At 44.8% G+C, this 24,170-nt stretch overlaps 1 protein-coding gene across 1 annotated transcript in view; it reads left to right on the top strand.

The window, feature by feature from the left end:
• Positions 1–11,338: 11,338 nt before the first annotated feature.
• The window catches only part of LOC103643958 (calcium-transporting ATPase 3, endoplasmic reticulum-type), a 32,105-nt gene continuing 19,273 nt past the window's right edge, over positions 11,339–24,170 (top strand). The window contains exons 1-10 of the mRNA XM_020546917.3: positions 11,339–11,692; positions 11,797–11,847; positions 11,946–11,979; positions 13,655–13,672; positions 14,612–14,748; positions 14,827–14,901; positions 15,363–15,408; positions 17,008–17,067; positions 17,166–17,246; positions 17,682–17,767. Coding sequence (XP_020402506.1) covers positions 11,660–11,692; positions 11,797–11,847; positions 11,946–11,979; positions 13,655–13,672; positions 14,612–14,748; positions 14,827–14,901; positions 15,363–15,408; positions 17,008–17,067; positions 17,166–17,246; positions 17,682–17,767 — 621 coding nt within the window. The 5' untranslated portion in view covers positions 11,339–11,659. The remainder of the gene's footprint in view (positions 11,693–11,796; positions 11,848–11,945; positions 11,980–13,654; positions 13,673–14,611; positions 14,749–14,826; positions 14,902–15,362; positions 15,409–17,007; positions 17,068–17,165; positions 17,247–17,681; positions 17,768–24,170) is intronic.

Here is a 24,170-nt window from a genome sequence, read left to right as displayed (position 1 = left end):
TACTAACCAAAAGTCTTGTGAAGAGTTTAGCAGGGTGATGACTCAAAAGTTTGAGATGTCGATGATGGGCGAGTTAAGCTATTTCCTTGGGTTCCAAGTGAAGCAACTCAAGGATGGGACCTTCATCTCCCAAACGAAGTACACACAAGACTTGATCAAGCTGTTTGGGATGAAGGACGCCAAGCCCGCAAAGACTCCAATGGGAACCGACGGACACACCGACCTCAACAAAGGAGGTAAGTCCGTTGATCAAAAGGCATACCGGTCTATGATAGGGTCCTTACTTTATTTATGTGCTAGTAGACCGGATATTATGCTTAGCATATGCATGTGTGCTAGATTTCAATCCGATCCAAGGGAGTGTCACTTAGTGGCCGTGAAGCGAATTCTTAGATATTTAGTCGCTACGCCTTGCTTCGGGATCTGGTATCCAAAGGGGTCTACCTTTGACTTAATTGGATATTTAGACTCCGACTATGCTGGATGTAAGGTCGATAGGAAGAGTACATCGGGGACGTGCCAATTCTTAGGAAGGTCCCTGGTGTCATGGAGTTCTAAGAAACAAACTTCCGTTGCCCTATCCACCGCTGAGGCCGAGTATGTTGTCGCAGGACAGTGTTGCGCGCAACTACTTTGGATGAGGCAAACCCTCAGGGACTTTGGCTACAATCTGAGCAAAGTCCCACTCCTATGTGATAATGAGAGTGCTATCCGCATGGCGGATAATCCTGTTGAACACAGCCGCACAAAGCACATAGACATCCGGCATCACTTTTTGAGAGACCACCAGCAAAAGGGAGATATCGAAGTGTTTTATGGTAGCACCGAGAACCAGCTAGCCGATATCTTTACCAAGCCTCTAGATGAGTCGACCTTTTGCAGGCTGCGTAGTGAGCTAAATGTCTTAGATTCGCGGAACCTGGATTGATTTACAGCATACATGTGTCTTATGCCTTGATCATGTTCCTTAATGCATTTTGTTGTTTATTAATGGTGCTCAAGTTGTACAAGCACTCCCCGGACCTCACAAGTCCATTTGCAAGTGATGCACATATTTAGGGGGAGATGTGTTACAACTTGACCCTTTGAGGCTAACTGTGTGCTTGAGTTTGCTTAATTTAGTATCAAAGGAGGTTTGAACGGGAAAAGGTGGACTTGGACCATGCCAGACTTCCACTGCACTCCGATGAAAGAGTAACTGATTCCAAGTTCATCTTTGTACTCTTATTGCCTTTGTACTCTTAGTTAAAGATTTTGGTGAGGCAATGAGGTTAAAGGGCCAAGATTGATCCCGTTTTGGTGCTTGATGCCAAAGGGGGAGAAAATAAGGCCAAAGCAATAAATGGATCAGCTACCACTTGAGAATTTTGAAAATGTTAGAATAGGCCAAAGCAATAAATGGATCAGCTACCACTTGAGAATTTTGAAAATGTTAGAATAGAACTTTTGGTTTGTCAAAAATCTCTTACTGTCTCTTTTGTCAAAAGTTGGCCTCTTGTGGGGAGAATGGTTGATTATGGGAAAAAGGGGGAGTTTTTGAAATCTTTGATCAATTTCTCTTGGAACAACTCTCTTTATGTCTCAACAAGTGTGTTTGACTTAGAGATAGGAAATTGAGTTTGATTTGCAAAAACAAACCAAGTGGTGGCAAAGAATGATCCAAATATGCCAAATTTGAATCAAAACAAATTTGAGTTTTCATTTGCATTGATGTTGCACTTCTTTTAGTTGATTTTCATTGTGTTGGCATAAATCACCAAAAAGGGGGAGATTGAAAGGGAAATGTGCCCTTGGGCCATTTCTAAGTATTTTGGTGATTAAGTGTCCAACACAAGTGTCTAAGTGTTAAATTGTGCCAAGGACTCAAGAAGTGCAAATCAAGGTTAAAGGTATGTTTCTAGACTTAGTACATTGATTTGAAGACTAATGTATTGTGTCTAAGTGCTAGAAATAGGAGAAACAATTTTGGAGAAGTTGGCTGTGTACAGCCAAAAGGCTGCTCGGTCTGGGTGCACCGGACAGTGTCCGGTGCGCCAGGCTGGCTTCTGTCAACTGGCTGCTCTCGGGACTTCGACGGCGGTGTACGGCTATAAATCACCGGACTGTCCGGTGGTGCACCGGACTATCCGGTGAGCCAACAGTCGGCCCGACCAACGGTCGGCCGCGTAATCCGCGCGCGACGCATGGCAGAGCCAACGGTCAGAACGGGGCACCGGACTGTCCGGTGTGCACCGGACAGTGTCCGGTGCACCAACGGCTCTGAACCGCCAACGGTCGGCTTCGCCAAAGAAGGAAAGAAATCCGCACCGGACAGTGTCCGGTGGTGCACCGGACTGTCCGGTGCGCCAGGCGACAGAAGGCAAGAATTGCCTGCCAGGAATGCTCTCAACGGCTCCTAGCTGCTTTGGGGCTATAAAAGGGACCCATAGGCGCATGGAGGAGCACACCAAGCATTCCTTGAGCATTGTTGATCACTCACACTTCATTCTTGCGCACTTGTTCGACATTCTTAGTGATTTGAGCTCCGTTCTAGTGAGAACCTCGAGATATTGTCTTGAGCTCAAGTCTTGGTCTTGTGTGTGCGTATTTGCTGTGGATTTGAGTGTGTTGCTTCCCTCCCTTACTCTAGTGCTTCATTGTGATTCTTATTGTAAGGGCGAGAGACTCCAAGTTGTGGAGATTCCTCGCAAATGGGAAAGAGTAAAGTAAAGAAGAACACCGTGGTATTCAAGTTGATCATTGGATCACTTGAGAGGAGTTGAGTGCAACTCTCGTCCGTTGGGACGCCACAACGTGGAGTAGGCAAGTTTTGTACTTGGCCGAACCACGGGATAAATCCTCGTGTCTCTTGTGCTTGTCCTTATTGTGTCTATTGTGCTTCACAAGAGATCTCCTCTCTACTCACTTGATTTCATTGTTCTAACTCTTAATCAAGTTTGTGGTGTCAAGTTTTAAGTTTTACAGGATCACCTATTCACCCCCCCTCTAGGTGCTCTCAGTTGCTTGACTTGAAATCCTAGGAAATACTTAAACTCCCCCATCATAGGCATCTCGAATTTTTGAATCATGATCCTACTAAACTCTTCACATGTATATTTGTTAGTAGACCCAAATATGATATCATCAACATAAATTTGGCATACAAACAAATCCTTTGCAATAGTTTTAGTAAAGAGTGTAGGATCGGCTTTGCCGACTTTGAAGCCATTAGTGATAAGGAAATCTGATGCATTCATACTACGCTCTTGGGGCTTGCTTGAGACCATAAAGCGCCTTTGAGAGTTTATAAACATGATTAGGGTACTCACTATCTTTAAAGCCGGGAGGTTGCTCAACATAGACCTCTTCCTTGATTGGTCCATTGAGGAAGACACTCTTCACGTCCATTTGATAGAGCTTAAAGCCATGGTGAGTAGCATAGGCAAGTAATATACGAATTGACTCAAGCCTAGCTACGGGTGCATAGGTTTCACCGAAATCCAAACCTTCGACTTGTGAATATCCCTGGCCACAAGTCGGGCTTTGTTCCTTGTCACCACAACATGCTCATCTTCCTTGTTGCGGAATACCCACTTGGGACCTACAACATTTTGGTTAGGACGTGGAACAAGATGCCATACATCACCCCTCGTGAAGTTGTTGAGCTCCTCTTGCATAGCCAACACCCAATCCGAATCTATTAATGCATCTTCCACCCTGTATGGCTCAATATAAGACACAAAAGAGTAATGTTCACAAAAATGTGCGACACGAGATCGAGTTGTTACCCTCTTATGAATATCGCCGAGGATGGAGTTCACGGGGTGATCTCTTTGAATCGCTTGGTGGACTCTTGGGTGTGGCGGTCTTTGACCCTGTTCTTTTTTATCATCTTCCTTGTCTCGATCATTGTCATCTCCCCCTAGATCATTGTCCTCCTCTTGAGGTGTCTCATCTTCTTGATCTTCTTCTTTATTGTCTTGAGCCTGATCCTCATTTTGAGTTGGTGGAGATGCTTGATTTGAAGATGATCGTTGATCTTGTGCTTGTGGAGACTCTTCGGATTCCTTAGAATACACACCCCCAATGGACATGTTCCTTAGCGCGACGCACGGAGCCTCTTCATCATCTAGCTCATCAAGATCAACTTGCTCCACTTGGGAGCTATTAGTCTTATCAAACACAATGTCACAAGATACCTTAACTAATCCAGTGGATTTGTTGAAGACTCTATATGGCTTTGTGTTTGAGTCATAACCAAGTAAAATGCCTTCTACAGCCTTAGGAGAAAATTTAGATTTTCTACCTCTTTTAACAAGAATAAAACAGTTGCTACCAAAGACTCTAAAATATGAAACATTGGGCTTTTTACCGGTGAGGAGTTCTTATGATGTCTTCTTGAGGATTCGATGAAGATATAACCGGTTGATGGAGTAGCAGGCGATGTTAATCGCCTCAGCCCAAAACCGGTCCGGTGTCTTGTACTCATCAAGCATGGTCCTCGCCATGTCCAATATATGTCTATTCTTCCTTTCCACTACACCATTTTGTTGAGGTGTGTAGGGAGAAGATAACTCATGCTTGATGCCCTCCTCCTCAAGAAAGCCTTCAATTTGAGAGTTCTTGAACTCCGTCACATTGTCGCTTCTTAAATTCTTTATCCTTAATCCGAACTCGTTTTGAGCCCGTCTCAAGAATCCCTTTAAAGTCTCTTGGGTTTGAGATTTTTCCTGCAAAAAGAATACCCAAGTGAAGCGAGAATAGTCATCCACAATTACAAGACAATACTTACTCCCGTCGATGCTTATGTAAGCGATCGGACCGAATAAATCCATGTGGAGTAGTTCAAGCGGCTTGTCGGTCGTCATGATGTTCTTGTGTGGATGGTGGGCACCAACTTGCTTTCCTGCTTGACATGCGCTACAAACCCTGTCTTTCTCAAAATGAACATTTGTTAGTCCCAAAATGTGTTCTCCCTTTAGAAGCTTGTGAAGATTCTTCATCCCAACATGGGCTAGTCGGCGATGCCAGAGCCAACCCATATTAGTCTTAGCAATCAAGCAAGTATCGAGTTCATCTCTATTGAAATCAACTAAGTATAGCTGACCCTCTAATACTCCCTTAAATGCCATTGAATCATCACACCTTCTAAAGACAGTAACACCTATATCCGTAAAAAGACCGTTGTAACCCATTTTGCATAATTGAGAAACTGAAAGCAAGTTATAATCTAAAGAATCTACAAGAAAAACATTGGAAATGGAATGGTTAGGTGATATAGCAATTTTACCAAGTCCTTTGACCAAACCTTGATTTACATCCCCGAATGTGATAGCTCTTTGGGGATCTTCGTTTTTCTCGTAGGAGGAGAACATCTTTTTCTCCCCTGTCATGTGGTTTGTGCATCCGCTATCAATGATCCAACTTGAGCCCCCGGATGCATAAACCTACAAAACAAGTTTAGGCCTTGTTCTTAGGTACCCAAACGGTCTTGGGTCCTTTCACATTAGAAACAAGCACCTTGGGTACCCAAACACAAGTCTTGGAGCCCTTGTGTTTGGCCCCAACATATTTGCCAACTACTTTGCCTGATTTGTTAGTTAGCACATAAGATGCATCAAAAGTCTTAAATAAAATATTGGGTTCATTTGATGCAACAGGAGATTTCTTTTTAGGTATTTTAACATGGGTAGAATGCCTATAACTAGATGTCTCATTCTTATACATAAAAGCATGATGAGAACCAGAATGAGACTTCCTAGAATGAATTCTCCTAATTTTATGCTCGGGATAACCAACATGATATAAAATACAGCCCTCGTTATCCTGAGCCATGTGAGCCTTACCCTTAACAAAGTTAGACAATTTCTTGGGGGCATTAAGCTTGACATTGCCTCCCTGTTGGAAGCCAATGCCATCCTTAATGCCAGGGCGTCTCCCATTATAGAGCATGCTTCTAGCAGATTTGAATTTTTCATTTTCTAACTCATGCTCATTGATTTTAGCAGTAAGTTGAGCTATGTGATCATTTTGTTGTTTAATTAAAGCTAGGTGATCATGAATAGCATCAACATTAATGTCTCTACATCTAGTACAAATAGTAACATGATCAACACTAGATGTAGAGGGTTTGCAAGCATTTAATTCATCAATCTTAGCATGTAACATAGCATTCTCATTTCTAAGATTGGAAATAGAATCATTGCAAACGTTTAAGTCTCTAGCTTTTGAAATTAAACAAGCATTCTCAGTTGTAAGGCTAAAAATTGATTCATTCAACTTATCAATCTTAGCAATTAAAATAGCATTATCATTTTTAAGATTGGTAATTGAATCATCACAAGCATTTATTTTCTCAACCTTAGCAAATAAATTGGCGTTCTCAGTCCTAAGGTTAAAAATAGTGTCATGGCAAATGCTAAGCTCCTTAGTCAAATTTTCATTTTTCTCTACTTCCTGAGCATAAGCATTCTTCACCTTAACATGCTTTTTATTTTCCTTAATGAGGAATTCCTCTTGGCTATCCAAGAGTTCATCCTTCTCATGAATAGCTCCTATCAATTCATTTAATTTTTCTTTTTGTTGCATGTTAAGGTTGACAAAAGGAGTAAGCAAATTATTCTCATCTTCACTAGAGCTACCCTCATCACTAGATGTTGCATATTTAGTGGAGGCTCTAGATTTTACCTTCTTCCTTTTGCCGTCCTTTGCCATGAGGCACTTATGGCCGACGTTGGGGAAGAGAAGACCTTTGTTGACGGCGACGTTGGCGGCGTCCTCGTCGGAGGAGGAGTCGGTGGAGCTTATGTCGGAGTCCCATTCCCGACACACGTGGGCATCGCCGCCCTTCTTCTTGTAGTACTTCTTCTTTTTCCTTCTTCTTCCCCCTCCTGTCGTTGTCCCTGTCACTATCACTAGATATAGGACATTTAGCAATAAAGTGACCGGACTTACCACATTTGGAGCATACTTTCTTGGAGCGGGGTTTGTAATCCTTCCCCCTCCTTTGCTTGAGGATTTGGCGGAAGCTCTTGATGATGAACACCATTTCCTCGTTGTCGAGCTTGGAGGCGTCGATGGGGAGCCTACTTGATGTAGACTCTTCTTTCTTTTCTTTCGCCGCTTTGAATGCGACGGGTTGCACCTCGGGTGTGGAGGTGCCACCTTGCTCGACGATTTGTTTGGAGCCTTTGATCATTAACTCAAAGCTCACAAACTTTCCTATAACCTCCTCGGGAGACATTAGCTTATATCTAGGATCACCACGAATTAATTGAACTTATGTAGGATTATGAAAAACAAGTGATCTTAGAATAACCTTGACCATTTCATGGTCATCCCATTTGGTGCTCCCGAGGTTGCGCACTTGGTTGACCAAGGTTTTGAGCCGGTTGTACATTGCTTGTGGCTCCTCTCCTTGGTTGAGGATGAATCGACCGAGCTCCCCCTCGATCGTCTCCCGCTTGGTGATCTTAGTCACCTCATCCCCTTCATATGCGGTTTTTAGTATGTCCCAAATCTCTTTGGCACTCTTTAGCCCTTGCACCTTATTATACTCCTCTCGACATAGAGAGGCGATAAGTATAGTGGTGGCTTGGGAGTCAAAATGCCGGATTTGGGCGATCTCGTCCGAATCATATCCTTCATCCCCCACGGATGGTACCTGCGCTCCAAACTCAACAATGTCCCAAATGCTAGCGTGGAGTGAGGTTAGATGATGCCTCATTTTATCACTCCACATACAATAATCTTCACCGTAAAAAACCGGTGGTTTGCCTAATGGGACGAAAAGTAAAGGAGTGCGTTTAGAAATGTGGGGATAGCGTAGGGGGATCTTACTAAACTTCTTGCGCTCATGACGCTTAGAAGTGACGGATGGAGTGTCGGAGCCGGAGGTGGAGGGCGATGAAGAATCGGTCTCGTAGTAGACTACTTTCTTCATCTTCTTCTTGTCGCCACTCCGGTGCGACTTGACGCGGGGAGATGATTCCTCCCTTCCTTTAGCGCTAGACTCCCTTGATGGAGCCTTCCCATGGCTTGCCATCTCCCTCTTGGCAGATCCTCCCGACATCACTTCGAGTGGTTAAACTCAAATGAAGTACCGACTCTGATACCAATTGAAAGTCGCCTAGAGGGGGGTGGATAGACGGAAACTGAAATTTACAACTTTAAACACACTAAAAGCCGGGGTTAGCGTTAGAACAAAAGTTAAGTCCGGGAGAGAGGGCGAAAACAAATCAACCAAGAAATAAAGCGGATGACACGGTGATTTGTTTTACCGAGGTTCGGTTCCAAAGAACCTAGTCCCCGTTGAGGTGGTCACAAAGACCAGGTCTCTTTCAACCCTTTCCCTCTCTCAAACGGTCACTTAGACCGAGTGAGCTTTCACCTTAATTCTCACGGGTCACTTAGACCCCGCAAGGACCACCACACAATTGGTGTCTCTTGCCTTGCTTACAAAACACTCGGGAATAAGAATGAGGAAGGAAGAAAGCGATCCAAGAACAAGAGCTCAAAGACCACGAACAAAGCTCTCTCTCTCTAGTCACTAGGTATTTGGAGTGTATTTGGGACTTGGAGAGGCTTTGATTCTTTTGAATTGTGTCTTTTATTGATTGCACTAGCTCTTGTATTGAATGATATGTCTAAAAACTTGGATGCTTAGAATGGTAGTGGTTGGGGGTTATTTATAGCCCTCAACCACTACATAGCCGTTGGGGAGGCTGTCTGTCGATGGGCGCACCAGACAGTCTGGTGCGTCAGCCACGTCACCCAACCGTTAGGGTTCTGACGGTTTCGACCGTTGGAGCTCTGACTTCTTGGAGCACCGGACAGTTCGGTGCCGCACCGGACAGACACTGTTTACTGTCTGGTGCGCCTTCTGGCGCTGCTCTGACTCTGCACGAACTGTCCGCGCACTGTTCACGTTGCAAGCGACCGTTGGAGTCGACCGTTGCGCTCGCTAGCCGTTGCTCCACTGGCACACCGGACAGTCTGGTGAATTATAGCGGAGCGGCTCTCCAGAAACCCGAAGGTGGCAAGTTTGAAGTCGTACGACCCTGGGCACCCGACACTGTCCAGTGGCACATCGGACAGTCCGGTGCGCCAGACCAGTGTCCTCTTCGGTTTCTTTTGCTCCTTTCTTTTGAACCCTAACTTTGATCTTTTTATTGGTTTGTGTTAAACCTTTAGCACCTGTAGAATATATAATCTAGAGCAAACTAGTTAGTCCAATTATTTGTGTTGGACATTCAACCACCAAAATCATTTAGGAAAAGGTTTAAGCCCTATTTCCCTTTAACGTAAGGAGGGAAAAGCAACACACACAATAGCGAGAGTTGCAGCACCAACACGCACACAAGACAAGAACGAGCACACGAAAGCAGCACAACGGAGTTACAACTCAGAAAAGTGCTCGAATCTCTATCACAGTGAATCAAATACGTGAATGCAAAGTCTCGGCGTCTTAGGATGTTCAAGAGGTGCTTGGTGTTCTGTTCCATGCACCTAGGGGTACCTTTTATAGTCCTAAGGCAGATTGGAGACGTTCGAGCTCCATTTGGAAGGTTATAGTTGTCTTCTGTCCATGGACGCACTGGATAGTCCGATGCACCACCAGACAATGAATAGTGCACTATTTCTTTCCTTTTCTGGTGAAGCCGACCGTTGCAGCCACGACGCTTATGGTACACCGGACAGTCCGGTGTGCCCTTGTGACCGTTGGCGAAGTCCACGCGTCGTCCGCTGATTGTGCTGCTAACCATTGGCGTGGGCGCAGCTGGCTCATCGGACAGTCCGGTGCACACCGGACAGTCCGGTGAATTATAGCCGTGACACGCTGAGTTTTTCTCGAGAGCGGCCTGTTCGCCAGGGGAGCCAACCTGAGCACCAGACACTGTCCGGTGCACAACGAACAGTCCGGTGCACCTCAAGCTGGTGCAAGTCTGACTGGACTTAGCCAAACTTCTCCAATTTGATTTCTCTCATTTTGACAAGGTTCCTAGCGCTTAGTAGAATAATATTAGTACCAAAAACAATTTACTAAAGCTAGAATCATACCTTGATTTTCCATTTGCATCTATTTGACACTTAACACATAAACAATATGTGTTGAGCATCTAATCACCAAAACATTTATAGAACTGGCATAAGGGCACATTTTCCTTTCAAGACCAAGAAGAGTTATTTGACGCCGCATAGATCTTGGTTTGCCAGGATTCATCGCTCCATCTTTTATATACTTAGTATTAGATTACCGGGCCCGCTTGTCAGGGCTCGGTCACCATGTATGTGCCTCCCTTGGACTATAAAAGAGAGGGCACATGTCCCACGACGGGGGAGGGATCCAAGTCGATCTGGATCCTCGACAATACAACTCACAGTGGAGTAATGTATTATGCTCTGGCGGGCCGAACCACTCTAAACCCTCCTGTGTTCTTGTGCTCATCCTTCCAATTAAGCAAGCCTCAAATCCCTCTTCTCATCTTAGGACCGGAGAGGTGCATCCCACCACTCGACCAGAGTTTTGCACTCCGACAAGATACATCTAGCATATAATTTATGCAAGTTATAAATTTTATTGCATTCAAGTGAATAAATAAGAGAAAAACAAAAACTACAATTACTCTAAATACGCAAATGATAAAAAAGAGTTGTATGTGTATTTTAATACCTTAAAAATCAGGCAACATGTCACTTTATTATGTATTTATAAAATGATAAAATATTTGTCTTTTCGACTACAGTTTATTATTTTCGATTATTTTTAAATAACCAACAATTCTGATCCCGTATTTCAACCCTTGTTTTTTTGTTTCCGTTCGTTTTCGACCATTTTATCTACAGTAACAAGTGTTTATCTAGCATCCCTATGATGTTTGGATTTCTTGTGCCAGAACTATGCGTGATCCCTATTTTTCCATTTTGCCCACATAATAAATGTTTTCGTTAATGCGTGGTGATAAAGTTGCTCTAATGGTTTCAAAGTTGGTTAGTTGTAAGTTTCCCCATTTGTTAGCCTATTGATTAGTTGGTCACAACGAATGATTTCAGAGTTTGCAAATAGTATCTGGTGCTATCAGAATGGATTTTTTTGTGGTAACACACAGTGACAGCGATGATATCTAGGTTGGTTAGTTGTAAGTTTCTCCATTTGTGTTATCCTGATCAAATTCTTCGTCTAAATAAATTATCAGAAATGATTGTCTGTCGTCGTCGCAACACAACTATTACTGTACTGGTAAAGTAAAATTCTACACAATTTGTCTACTAGTATATTTCAGTTCGTCCCCTGCTAAACTTAGCTTTTCCCAGTGAAAGCAAGGTCAGCAGCCAGCGCGCTGTTGGACTCTCGGACGGGTCGCTTGCTTCTCACTGGCTGCACTGAACCCGCGATCGCGCCGCACCTCCTGCGTCCGCTCCGCACCAAAAAGGTTGGCGAGTACAGACGCGACCGCGACCGACGCCACGCGTGCCGTCCCGTTCCGGGCTCCGGAGCTCCGGGCTCCTGTACGGGCGTGACCGTTGCAAACACCGCTGCCAAACGTCGCAGACTCGATCGCTTTGTAGTTCTAGCCGCACCTCTTCTCCCTTCTCCGGCTCGCGCGCTCCCTTCCTCTCTAGCACAGCCTTCACTCCCCCCGCCCGGCGTCCCTAGAGGCAGCGGCGGCGGCGGTCGCCCATGGAGGACGCCTACGCCAAGTCCGTCGCCGAGGTAATGAGCGCCTTCCGACTTCAACCCCGTCGTGCGTTCGTTTGAACCCTCCACCCCGCCGCCGCCGCCGCCACTCACGGATCTGGCCTCCCCGCTTCTCGCAGGTGCTCGAGGCGTTCGGCGTGGATCAAACCAAAGGACTCTCTGATTCGCAGGTACTGAACTGAAGCGTTTTTCTTGTGAATTTCAGTTTGCGTACTGGTAATGTGGTGGGGGTGGGGTTGTGCTGATTCGTTTTTGGTTCCGAGCGCAGGTGGAGCAGCATGCGAGGCTCTACGGCAAAAACGGTGAGGCTATTTGCCTTTTCTACGCGTGTAGATGACCCCTGTTTCTTCTGGTATATGGTTTGGTTGGTTGCATCCTCAAACATAAAAAACTTGAATATTGTCAGTCTGGCAGTAATTGTACAGTACTCGAGTCATCATTATGTTAATGCTTTTACCGTTTTGGTTAAGTCATGTCTAGTACTTTTTTTTAGCATTGTAAAGAAAAAATCGGTTTCATCCTCTTGGAAGAGGAATCAGACCACCTTAGAGCGAGTTTATTAAACAAAACCTACTCATAACTCAATTCGTGAAACAAAAGGCCATTCAAATGGCCAGAAGAGGTGTATAGCCACATTCTCCAACATGTGGAATGCCTCTAACACCAACTTTTCCTTTTCACACCATTGCAACTAGGCCCCGAACCGTAGCCGATGCTTTCCCCTGAATAAGACCTTCAAAAGAGTTCTTTTTCTCGACATTTATCAGAAATAATTTCGTTCCTTGTTAGCCAAATGGACCAGAAGATCGCTGCTGCACCCATCAATAAAAATAATCTAAAAGTTCTATCTCTCATACCAATTATTAAATAAGTTATAGACATATAGTACTAAAGATGCTATGCTATGCATTGGAGTTTGGAACTGAACCGGGAGAGTGATTTTAGTTTACACTACATGCAGATTGTTTTTCAGGTGAAAGAGTGTCTGTTGTTGTCTTGTTGATAAATTGCTTTTCATGAACTAGTGGACCTATGGATTTCATGCTCACCATGTTCATCTATATGAGAGTTTGGTCGTTAATGCAAAGCAAACCAGTTATGTACTCTCTTGTTCTTTGTAGAATCCATGGCTCATCACTATTTAGTGCTGTAGTGACTAGTGGTTTACACCATCTAAACTCAGATAATTTCTAGATAAGGAAGCTAGTTCACAGGACCTTGCTGAGGGAAGGCTATTTGTGATAAAATCACTCTACCATTTCTCACCTCACCTATTGTTTGGAACTTTGAATAATGGCCTGTTTGGATGGTGAATGAGACCATCCTGGCTCGCATTCCCCAACCAGGCAATGTTCGGCTAGGCTCGTCCATGCAACATGGCCTTGTTTGGTTACATGGTTCATTGGAGTCTATCTGAGTGGAACAACTGTTTGGTTGGCTGGATGATCCATTTGCTCTCTCTTGCGCGAGCGCGCGCTGCACCCGCCTGGCCAGGCCCACGAGAAACACTCGATTCAGGCGGACGCGCCGAGCCAGGTTCCGGGGTTGTTTTTGCATGCACCCTAGCCAGGCCCTGAACACTGCCCAAGCATCCAAACAAACAAAGCACCCTAAGTTGACATAAAAAAGGTGGAAATATCGAAATAGTGTCACAAGTCATAAGCATTAACAGTGCCGTTATATGGATCAGATAAGGTATGCTACTGTTAGGACAACATCATGAAATGTGTCATTTTTTTTTGTCTTGGCCATGTTTTTTATGCTGATCTAACAGAATTACAGCCTTACATGCTTCTAATCTAGTTGGAGTCCCCAGCTATTTATCAGTTCAAAGTTTCAATTGGAGTGCATTTTGGAAGTTGGCTTGTTCATGCACAATTACTTTTTGCATTGCATTATTCTAAGTTTGGATTCTTACATTTTTGCTGATGACTATCTGATTTGTCTTTGTTGTTTTCATGCATGGACTATCTCCAGTGCTTCCTCAAGAAGAAAGTAAGCTAATAGCACCCGCTTTTGTTTTGTATGTCTTGCAGTTGCAGTACAATACATAATACTATTTTGGACCCACCTGACAGTTTTACTCTCAATCAGTATTCTCATATTTTTGTTACCAATGGAATATGATGTTAATGAGCTTCTCTACCAAGAATCCAGACATGCAGGGGCGAAGCTATGTTGTGCACTCTGGATGCATATGCACCCCCCAAAAATCCAAAAAACAGTGATAACAGTCAAATTTCCACCATATATGCATCACCCAAATTTTGTTCCTATGCACCCACAAGAGACGTGCACCCCCTTATATTTTGCTCTAGCTTCGCCACTGCAGACATGTACCATTTCCTATCATCTTTGAAAAACTGAAGTTAACTCTAATTAATTGCTCTGCGTTGTGTGCCCTTTGTAGGAAGATACATCATAGATCTACAACATCACTTAATCAAGTTTGTTCATGTTATTTGTTTGGGTTGCTTACTGTTGGGATACAGCAACAAAAATAGAGTTTTGTTGCTGTTTTTATATTCCTAGTGCAAATGTCACTGAACAATTACATATGAAACTTATTCAGATAATGTGGTGCTATTACCATTTTATTTGCATTCTATTCACAAATACACCTTTCATTACACGTTAGCCGCATGCCTGCATGCTACTTACAAGTATAATTACCTTCCTGCTTTTTTATATTTTATCATTTGATAATAACATGCTATTGTGTATGCGGCACACCTGTTATTTCTGGGACATGCGTCTTCTTATAACTTCATTTAATTAAGACAAACTTTAGTTTGGACTTTTGAGGTCATCCTTATTTTGCTACACCCTACATATTTTATTCTTTTTCTTTTTTCTGATTGTGTTTTGAACCAGCAATTTCCAATTTCATATATGCTTTACTGTTCTTTTTTTGATATGGAAATTCATACCCAGGTACTCCCTTTTGGAAGTTAGTTCTGAAGCAGTTTGATGATTTACTCGTCAAAATATTGATAGCAGCTGCTGTGATCTCGTTCCTTTTGGCCCGGATGAATGGTGAAACTGGATTATCAGCATTTTTGGAACCTTCGGTAAATTGGATACATCCTATTGGTTGAAAATTACCTGCAAGAAACAAATGACCTGGTGCTTTGATGTTTGCAATGCAGGTTATCTTTATGATACTGGCAGCAAATGCAGCTGTGGGTGTGATTACAGAAACGAATGCTGAAAAAGCTCTTGAGGTTCTCACTTCTAAACAATGCCCTAATGTTGTGTTTAGCTCTGAGGATATTGTTCCTGCTGTATGATTGTTTATTTCCTGGCACATGTTACAAGATATTTTGTACAAATGAGATTGATCAGTGGATTAATCTTTGGCCTCCCATGTGTCTTCATATCAGCATAAACATAGCTATATTAAATATAGGTGGAACTATGAGGTGATCTATAACCTTTTTCTGGCCACCGGGGGTGTGTTTTTATTGTTTTTTTGGCACTGGGAACTATAGGCAGAACAATTTGTCCCTAATTATTAATGTCCTATGCTTATTACCGCATAACTGATTCTTGTATGAATGCTGTATCTCAACGTCACATGCTACAATTTGTAAATCACCTTCCATAGCATTCTCTGACTCTAATTTAGCTTGCAATGGGAACTTTTTCCACCATTCATAATGACTTATTTATACCAAATCCGTAGGAGCTTCGTGCTTATCAAGCTGATATTGCAACTGTGTTGCGCAATGGTAAGAACTAAGAAGCTTTAGCAATTGATTATTGAATTTCATTTGCTAATTATTGTAAGTTTTGTCAACACTATCTATTCACTTTGTCTCAAAATCATATTTTGATTATATAAGTCATGGGCCAATTAACATATGGCTCTGCGTGTGCCATCAAAATGAAGGCCCCATTTGATTTCAAGGTGATTTTATGAATCTGGATAAACAAAATCTCAGAATCCTAGAAGTCCAACCAAACAGGCTAGATTCTATTGAATTTTAACATACAGACACAGAATCCAATGAACACACTACTTTTTGTATTCCAGATTTCCAGTATCCACCGGGATTCAAATGCAACCAAAGTTTTAAGAGTGTCGACCAATACATGTTATAAAACATTTGTTCCCAGAACCCAATTTTTTCTAAACGAAATTATCAATCATGTAATTTTAGAGAAAAGGTTCCCACAGCGTTTATGTCATCCATGCTCAACTTATTCTTGGGCACGCTTGCCTACATCAGAACACAGTGCTCTTAAGAGCAAGCACTGCACCATTGACACAAACAACTATAGTTCTATTGTCCAGGTTACTGCAGCCACCCCCTGAACCTGATAATACTTATTTGGTGGCTCCAAAACACCACTTGTACATCTGCTCTCCCTTCAGGTCCGAAAGCTCCAGAGGCCATTCTTGAGATGCCATCCAATCGAACATGCCTTGTAGTTGTCTCCCGCCATCAATCTCCTGTAGCGCTGCAGCTCTTCCCATCAAAGCACCGCTACTGATTCAAAATCACTCTCCCCCCTCCCCCCCCCCCTTCTCCCACACCTCACAAACCGAACAAGCCTTTTCTCTGCATATGCGGAGAGTCTGCTTCAAACACATGACTTGGTGACTCAGTGAGATAGCTTTCATCACTGCACCAGGTCTGCCCTTCTAACTTTGCCACACAACATTTAAAAAATAATTTCTCATCATCAGCACAGAAAAGACAGGACATATCTTCCACTATTGCCTAATAGATAATTTATCTCTAGTAAGCAGCCTATTATTAGCCAGGAACCAAAGATATATATGCACTACAATAGTAGTGCAAAGTGGTAACAAACTAACAACCCTCTAAAGCTAATCACTGCATATAAACTGTACAGAGCATTATAGCATAAAGAAAACTCGGCCAGGGAGGGAAAGACCGCCCTCCCGATTATTATATTAAGAATAGACCGAAACAAGGTCCCGTCCGAGAAAATCCCCAAACCCTAAACTCTGCAACGGCCCAGCTGGAGGGTGGCACGCAGGACGTAACCCGGGAGCGGGCGGGGCAGCGCGAGGGGATTTTTTAACCAAACCAGAAAATCCGTCCCCGAGGGGGATCGAACCCGAGACTTGGAGGTGCTACTCAGAAGTCTTAACCATTACGCTAGAGGCCCTTTCACATATATAACATAATCATCGGTCAAAACAATGCTCTCTGCTATACTAACTAGTTCATACTGCATAAACAACAACTGATTTGAGACAATTCTTTTTAAATTCCAGTCTAAAATATTTTTCTTGTATGTTTTGTTAGATATATAGCTGATTAGCACTAGCACATTTATCGATGTTAATCCTGTAGGTTGCTTTTCTATACTTCCAGCAACAGAACTTGTCCCAGGAGATATAGTTGAAGTAGGAGGTACTGTCAATTGCTCATCTAATGATTTTCTTTTAGTATTAAGATTAGCATTTTCCTGATGTTGTTTGGTTGATGCTTTTTTCCCCTTTGTGGATAAGTTGGTTGCAAAGTTCCGGCTGACATGAGAATGGTTGAAATGTTAAGCCACCAATTGCGTGTTGATCAAGCAATTCTTACAGGTACTCCTGTTTTCTTGTGACATCCACATTCATCCTGAAGCTTTATAGTTTAATAGCATAATAATACGTGTGAATAAGGCTATCCTATTTTAGCATTCATATAATGTTTTTCCACTGTTTGGTTTTAGAAATTAGTATCAACCATTTGCTCCGATGAAGACATTTTTTATGGTAAGAGTTAGGGAAAAAACTGTGTCAGACTAAATTATTCACCACTTCAGCAATAGTTTCATTATAAACAAACTGTTTGCCATATGCTATAGAGTCGTTAATTGATCTTCTGGACTCTGAAGTTCCTTGTGAGAAGGTATAACTGTCCCTTTTTCCTTGATGAGCATGTGGTTATAGAGCAACCTGTACAAATTATAAGCTGCACAAAAATATCAGTTACTGAAAATATAGTTCCTTACTGTTGTGGATTTGTGTTTTGACTAGGAGAAAGCTGTTCAGTGGCAAAAGAGGTTGAATCAACTCCAGCAATGAATGCTGTCTACCAGGACAAAACAAACATTCTTTTTTCGGTAAGCGAACCATACTGGCAGTGTTATTTAATTGGCTTAATTCAATGGAACTGGAACTTCCATTATGATCATAGATCATGCATGTAATATGATAACTAACACCGCATAGAAGTTTTCAATTCTTTATCATTTAATTTATCCTGTTTGCCTGTCTGGTGAAACTGTCCTATATTTGCATGTCTTGCTCCGCTCTTCACAGCCATTGACACATATTCTGTTGTATTTCTTCTTGTTAGCATCTTCATCGGAAAATTCAGAAAGATCCATATATTATGGATAAGACAAACACGTTAGATTACCTTCGATTCATCCCCATTTCTTTGATTCATCCCCATTTCTTTGATTTTTTGTGGGGGGATCTTTTCATGACCATGATCGATTTCTGAAACTGTAGTGAAACAGCAGCAGTTCAGACTTCACATACTTTATATACACAATATTAGTTTTTTGGTTTAATTTGATCCATGTCCATCTGGCGTTCTGTGACAAGAGGGTACCATAAAAGCTAAAAGGCAAGTTTTATACCAGGGTTTTGAACTCGTCTGACTAACCGCGATTAATCTGATTAGTCGGACTAATCGATAACTTGAACCCGACTAGACCCACCGAAGCGAATAGCTTGACCAGAATCCTAGTCATCCGATCAGTCGACAATTAATCATGATTAGTCGTCCGATTTGGTGTGGAATGACCAGATTAGACACATGTTTTTAGATGGGCTTTTGGACCTGCGGTTGTGGACTTCTGGGCTGCCATTTGGTGCTGCATCTATGGGCTGCAATTGTGGCCTTGTAGGGTTGGATAGCCACTACCCAGACACATCCGCACAAGACTCAAGCCATTCGTGGCTCCGTGCTGCCGCAGTGCCCCCTGGCCGCCGCACAAGTTTACAGTCCTGCCCCCGCCCGCAAGGTCACAAGATCCAAGTGGACGTAGACCCTGCCGCAGTGCCTCTCCGCGACAAGATCTAGCTCCAACCTTCCTGGCAACCGCTCAAGCTCCACTGCTTGGCGCCCGCAAGATTCAACTACATCCGCCATCTTTCAAGTTCAAGCATCGTCGCCTAGGCCCAACTCTTATGTGTTCGGTTGCATCAAGCAACGATGGATAGGATCCCAAAACCCAAAAGATAAGCTCATCCTTAGATGGTGATTGTGTTTCTTGCTGCTCTGGTTTTCTTGCTTGTTGCCCTGTTGCTACTTGCTATAGCCCGTGTCTTGTGTCCCTTCTTGTTGCTACTAGGCTCAATTAGTCGGTCTGATCCATGACTAATCGTGACTAGTCAACTGATCGGTAGCTATATGACTAGGTTCGACTAGACGACTTAAAAACATTATTAGGACGACAAGTACTACGTTTTATGGTGTTATGTACTTATCTCTATCCTTATCCTGACTAACCAAATCCTTCCTTATCCTAGCTAACCAAATCGATCTAACTTATTCTTTCCTTATCATAAGTAACCAAATCAATCTAACTTATTCTTTTCTTATCCTAACGGCTCCACTTGCCACAACATATTGTGCAAAAAGGCGTCATGTTCAATAATAGATATGTGTTGCGGAAATACGTATGTTGCATTGGATTTATTGCCATACAAGAAGGGATCGAGTCCGGAACTATGATATACATCATAAGCTAGGGGCAACACCAATTGAAGAAAACTTGTCCAACATTGATTGAGATGGTTCGGACATGTCCAACCAAGACCTTCCAAAGGCACCAATGTGTAGTGGGATCATAAGGCATGACTATGCCCGTGCGTTGCAACGGGTAATACTAATGCAGGCATAGGTTATTGTTTAGTGAGGTAATCAACCGGCAGGGTGACACTTGTGTATGTATAGATCATTATTTAGTGATGTTATCAACCAAACTTCATGCGTCGGGTCAACATGCGAGGGAGGTGACATTGGGAGGCAGGCTCGGGGGGCGGGGCGTCGGGTGTGTGGGACCGCAAATTGCGTCGGGAGGCAGATTGGAGGGCGTTAGGTGGATGGAGGCCGTGACATGTGGAACGTGGCGCGGTTAGAGCGAGAGGCGGGAAGAGGTGGAGGAGGCCGGGTGCGGACAGTTCTGCCAAAGTGGTCTTAGGCGAGTCGTGACCGCGTCTGCTACCCGAGCTTCGCCTCGGATGAGTCGTGACTGCGTCTGCTGCCCGGGCTTGGCCTCGGATGAGTCGTGACTGCCTGTCTCGCCCGGGCTTGGCCTTAGACGAGTCGTGATTATGTCTCCCGCTCGAGGGTGTCCTCAGGCGAGTCGTGACTGTGTCTCCCGCCGGGCTTGGCCTTGGGCGATTTTTGACAGCCTCTCCCGCCCGAGAGTGGTCTCGAGCGAGTCATGACTGCGTATCCCACCGGAGGATGGCCTCGGGCGAGTTGTGACTACTTGTCTTGCCGGAGGTTGGCCTTGGGCCAGTCGTGACTGTCTATCCCACTCGCAGATGGCCTCGAGCGAGTCATTACTGCCTGTCCCGCCCGTGGATGGCCTCAGGCGAGTTGTGACTATCTGTCCCACCTGAGGATGGCCACGGACGAGTCGTGACTACGTCTCCCGCTAGAGGTTGCCCTTTGGCGAGTCATGACTACATGTCCCACTCGAGGGTGGCCTCAGGCGAGTCGTGACTGACTGTCTAGCCAGGGCTTGCCCTCGGTTGAGTCGTGACTGCGTCTCCCGTTGGGGGTTGGCCTCGAGCGAGTCGTTACTGCCTATCTCGCCCGAGAATGGCCTCAGGCGAGTCGTGGTTGCCTGTCTCGCTCAGGCTTGGCCTCAGACGAGTCGTGATTGTGTCTCCCGTCTGAGGGTGGCCTCGGGCGAGTCGTGACTGCCTCCCCCCCGAGGATGGCCTCGAGTGAATCGTGACTGCCTCTCCCACCCAGGGTTGCCCTCGGGCGAATCATTACTGCCTTTCCCGCCCGGGGTTGCCTCAGGCGAGTCATTACTGCCAGTACCACATGGGGTTGTCCTCGGGCGAGTCGTGTCTGCTTGTCCCGCATGAGGGTGGCCACAGGAGAGTCGTGGCTGCTTGTCCCACCTGGGCATGGCCTCGGGTGACTCGTGCCTATGTCTCCTGCCCAAGAGTGTCCTAGGACAAGTCGTGACTGTTTGTCCGGTGTAGGCTTGGCCTCAAGCGAGTCGTCACTGCCTCTCCCACCCGAGAGTGGCCTCGACCAAGTCGTGATTGCGTCTCTCGCCTGGGCTTGGTCTCGGGCGACTCGTGACTGCCTGTCCCATCTAGGCATGGCCTTGAGCGAGTCATGATTGTGTCTCACGCCCAAAGGTGGCCTCGGGCGAGTCGTGACTGCGTCTCCTGCCCGGGCTTGGCCTCGGACGAGTCATGATTGTGTCTCCCACCCGAGGTTGGCCTCGGGCGAGTTGTGACTGCATCTCCCCATCCGGGCTTGGCCTTGGGCGATTCTTGACAGCCTCTCCAGCCCGAGAATGGCCTCGAGCGAGTCGTGACTACGTATCCCGCCGGGGGTTGGCCTCGGGCGAGTGGTGACTACCTATCCTGCCTGATGATGGCCACGGGCGAGTCGTGACTACTTCTCCCACCCCGGGTTGTCCTCGGGCGAGTCGTGACTGCCTATCCCACCCGAGGATGGCCTCAGGTGAGTCGTGGCTAACTGTCCAGCCAGGGCTTGGTCTCGGGTGAGTCGTGAGTGTGTCTCCCGTCGGGGGTTGGCTTCTGGCGAATCGTGACTGCCTGTCTCGCCAGAGGATGGCCTCGGGCTAGTCGTGGCTGCCTGTCCTGCCTGGGCTTGGCCTCGGGCGAGTCATGACTGGCTCTCCCACCCGAGGGTTGCCTCGGGCGGACTGCCTGTTCTGTCTTGCCTTGGCCTCGGGCGAGTTGTAAGTTTGTATCCCACCGGGGTTGGCCTCAGGCAAGCTGTAACTGTGTATCCCACCCGGGGGGTTGGCGTTGGGCGAGTCGTGACTGTCTGTCCCTCCCGCGGATGACCTCAGACGAGTCGTTACTGCCTGTCCCGCCTAGGCTTGGCCTCGGATGAGTCATGACTGTGTCTCTCGCCCGAGAGTGGTCTAGGAAGAGTCGTGACTGCCTGTCCTGTTTTGGCTTTGCCTCGGGCAAGTCATAACTGCCCCTCCCACCGAGGGTTGGCCTCAGGCGAGTCGTTACTGCCTCTCCCACCCGATGGTGGTGGTGCACGCGGGGACGGCGGAGGTAGGCCGATCGTGGGGGCGGTGCGCTCATCTCCTCGAGGAAGCTATCACCGCAGGAGGAGAGGGAGACAAGGAGGCACTACATATTTGTGACATGTCTTTAATTGGATACACCTACAAAACAATTATAAATATTGCATAAAAAATAAAATACATGCAAACAATAACCGTGTAAATTTCAAACTCATATTTACCATGTCATGGTCTAGGTAAAGTAAAACCCTTCATTCGGCACTACATATTTGTGACATGTCTTTAATTGGATATAGCTCGTCTGTTTTAGTTTCAACATCACCGTCTCGCTTTAGAAAGTTGAACTGAAAAGCATTTTCTATGTGGACACGACATCCAGATTGGCACTTTAGATGATCTTGAGATTTTATTAAATTTATGCAATAGTCTATCACCTGCAAGTGTGTAAGTTGTTGTTAAAAATACCTATCACAATTATGAGACAGATATCACATCATATACTACGACCCTAATGTTGCAATACAACTCAAGCTTTTCCTCGACTGTTGTGAATGGCAAGGAAAAAAACATGCCTTCCATTATTGACTATAGATGACAAAGGACGCAGTCCTCCAAGTAGATGATTTCAGACAATTTTTGGTAAAATGCAGAAAATTAAGCTTAAATGGGGTATCTTTTTGGCTTTATCATAAATCGATTTTTTTCTAAAATTTCTGCATTTCGAAGGAGCCTAAATATATAAAACTACTATGTAATTAATCCACATTTTTCCTCCTGCGTTTTTTTCATGTGAACTAAACCACCTTTTCGAGTAAAATTTCCATGTGAACTAATCCACGTTTTTTTCCTGCCGCGCAAGTTTGTCATGTGAACTATTTTTTATAATGCTCAATTTTCCATGTGAACTATGCCCCCTGATGCGTAATTTTTGAGATTTTATTAAACTTATGTAATAGTCTATCACCTGCAAGTATGTAAGTTGTTGTTAAAAATACCAGAGTGGGTAAAAAATTATACATACCAGGGTCACCAAATGAAAAACTAAGCATGAATTATCTCATCACTTAGACCTCGTAGTTGAGGTTGAATATAAATTAACATGAGTCGAGTTGGCTAGTGGGTGGGAGCTTAGGCGTTCTGCTTAAGACATCCAGGGTTCGATTCCTGAGCCTAGCAGCATTTTTTTTTGTTGCGACAATAACGGACGGGGATGGCAGAACGAGGGAGGGGCAGAACGGGGTGGCAGCCTACCCCCTTACATTCTTCATAGTAGTAGAGATAGTAAGGGAAGAGAGGCAAGAGAAGACCAAAGCTGACATAGGAAAAGGTAGTAAAATGAGACTTGAAATGATGGAATTTATTCAAGTATTTAGCCTTGAATAAGAGCGAATGGAAAAAAGCTATTCATGTGCCTGGACCTTGATTTGTAGCTTATGTTGGATTTTAACACTAGCCCACCCCAACTTGCATGGGACTAAAAGGCGTTGTTTTTGTTGTAATTTGCTCCATGCCTCTTTTTAGTTCTACCACTACAATTCATCTATTTGGAACCATGCCACTGCAATATGTAGAAAATTGGATCAATGCCACACTGTACGTTTGCTTCGTTGTTTGACTATCTTTTGGGTTATGGTTTTGTATGGATGAAAATACCTGTCTTACTTGCTCTCTTCTTCCTCATGCCACCCTCGCTCTCTTTGCTCATGCCACCTTTGAGTCTGGCCAATGGCCATGATAACACAATCTCCGTTTCTCTCTTTCTCATGGAGGTAGTACGGCGTGGAGTGTCTGTCGCGTGGATGAGCATGGCCGCTAAGGATGGAGCTTATCCGTATGCTCTTGGCTTGGCCGTCATTTTCCATGGACTCCTCCATACGGCGCTAGGCCCCCAAACTTGACGATGTCACACACCCGCTCCCATACCTGCCTCGTCACCACAGTTCTTGCTGATTCTTGCAACAACCAAGCCACGGTTAAAGTCAACATTAACTGAGTGTGGCCCCTTGCGCACAACTGGTTTGGACGAGCTTCGAGCGACAACCTTCCTTGCGCCACACACTGCCCTCATTATGGCACCCTGCTCCTCTGCTCGCCAGCTCCAGAGCCGCTACGCTTGATGGCTAGCGGTCCTGCCCATTGCACCGCCCCGATTTGTGGCCTCACTGTGTGTTGGGTCTGAAGCCTTGCCGCGCCAGTGATCCCCGGTCACCGTCCCCATGCACTATGCCTCCTTGCTCGCTGGCTTCAC

The sequence above is a fragment of the Zea mays genome, chromosome 1 (assembly GCF_902167145.1).
Source record: "Zea mays cultivar B73 chromosome 1, Zm-B73-REFERENCE-NAM-5.0, whole genome shotgun sequence".
NCBI classification, from domain to species: Eukaryota; Viridiplantae; Streptophyta; class Magnoliopsida; order Poales; family Poaceae; genus Zea; species Zea mays.
This window is presented reverse-complemented; position numbering and strand designations above follow the sequence as displayed.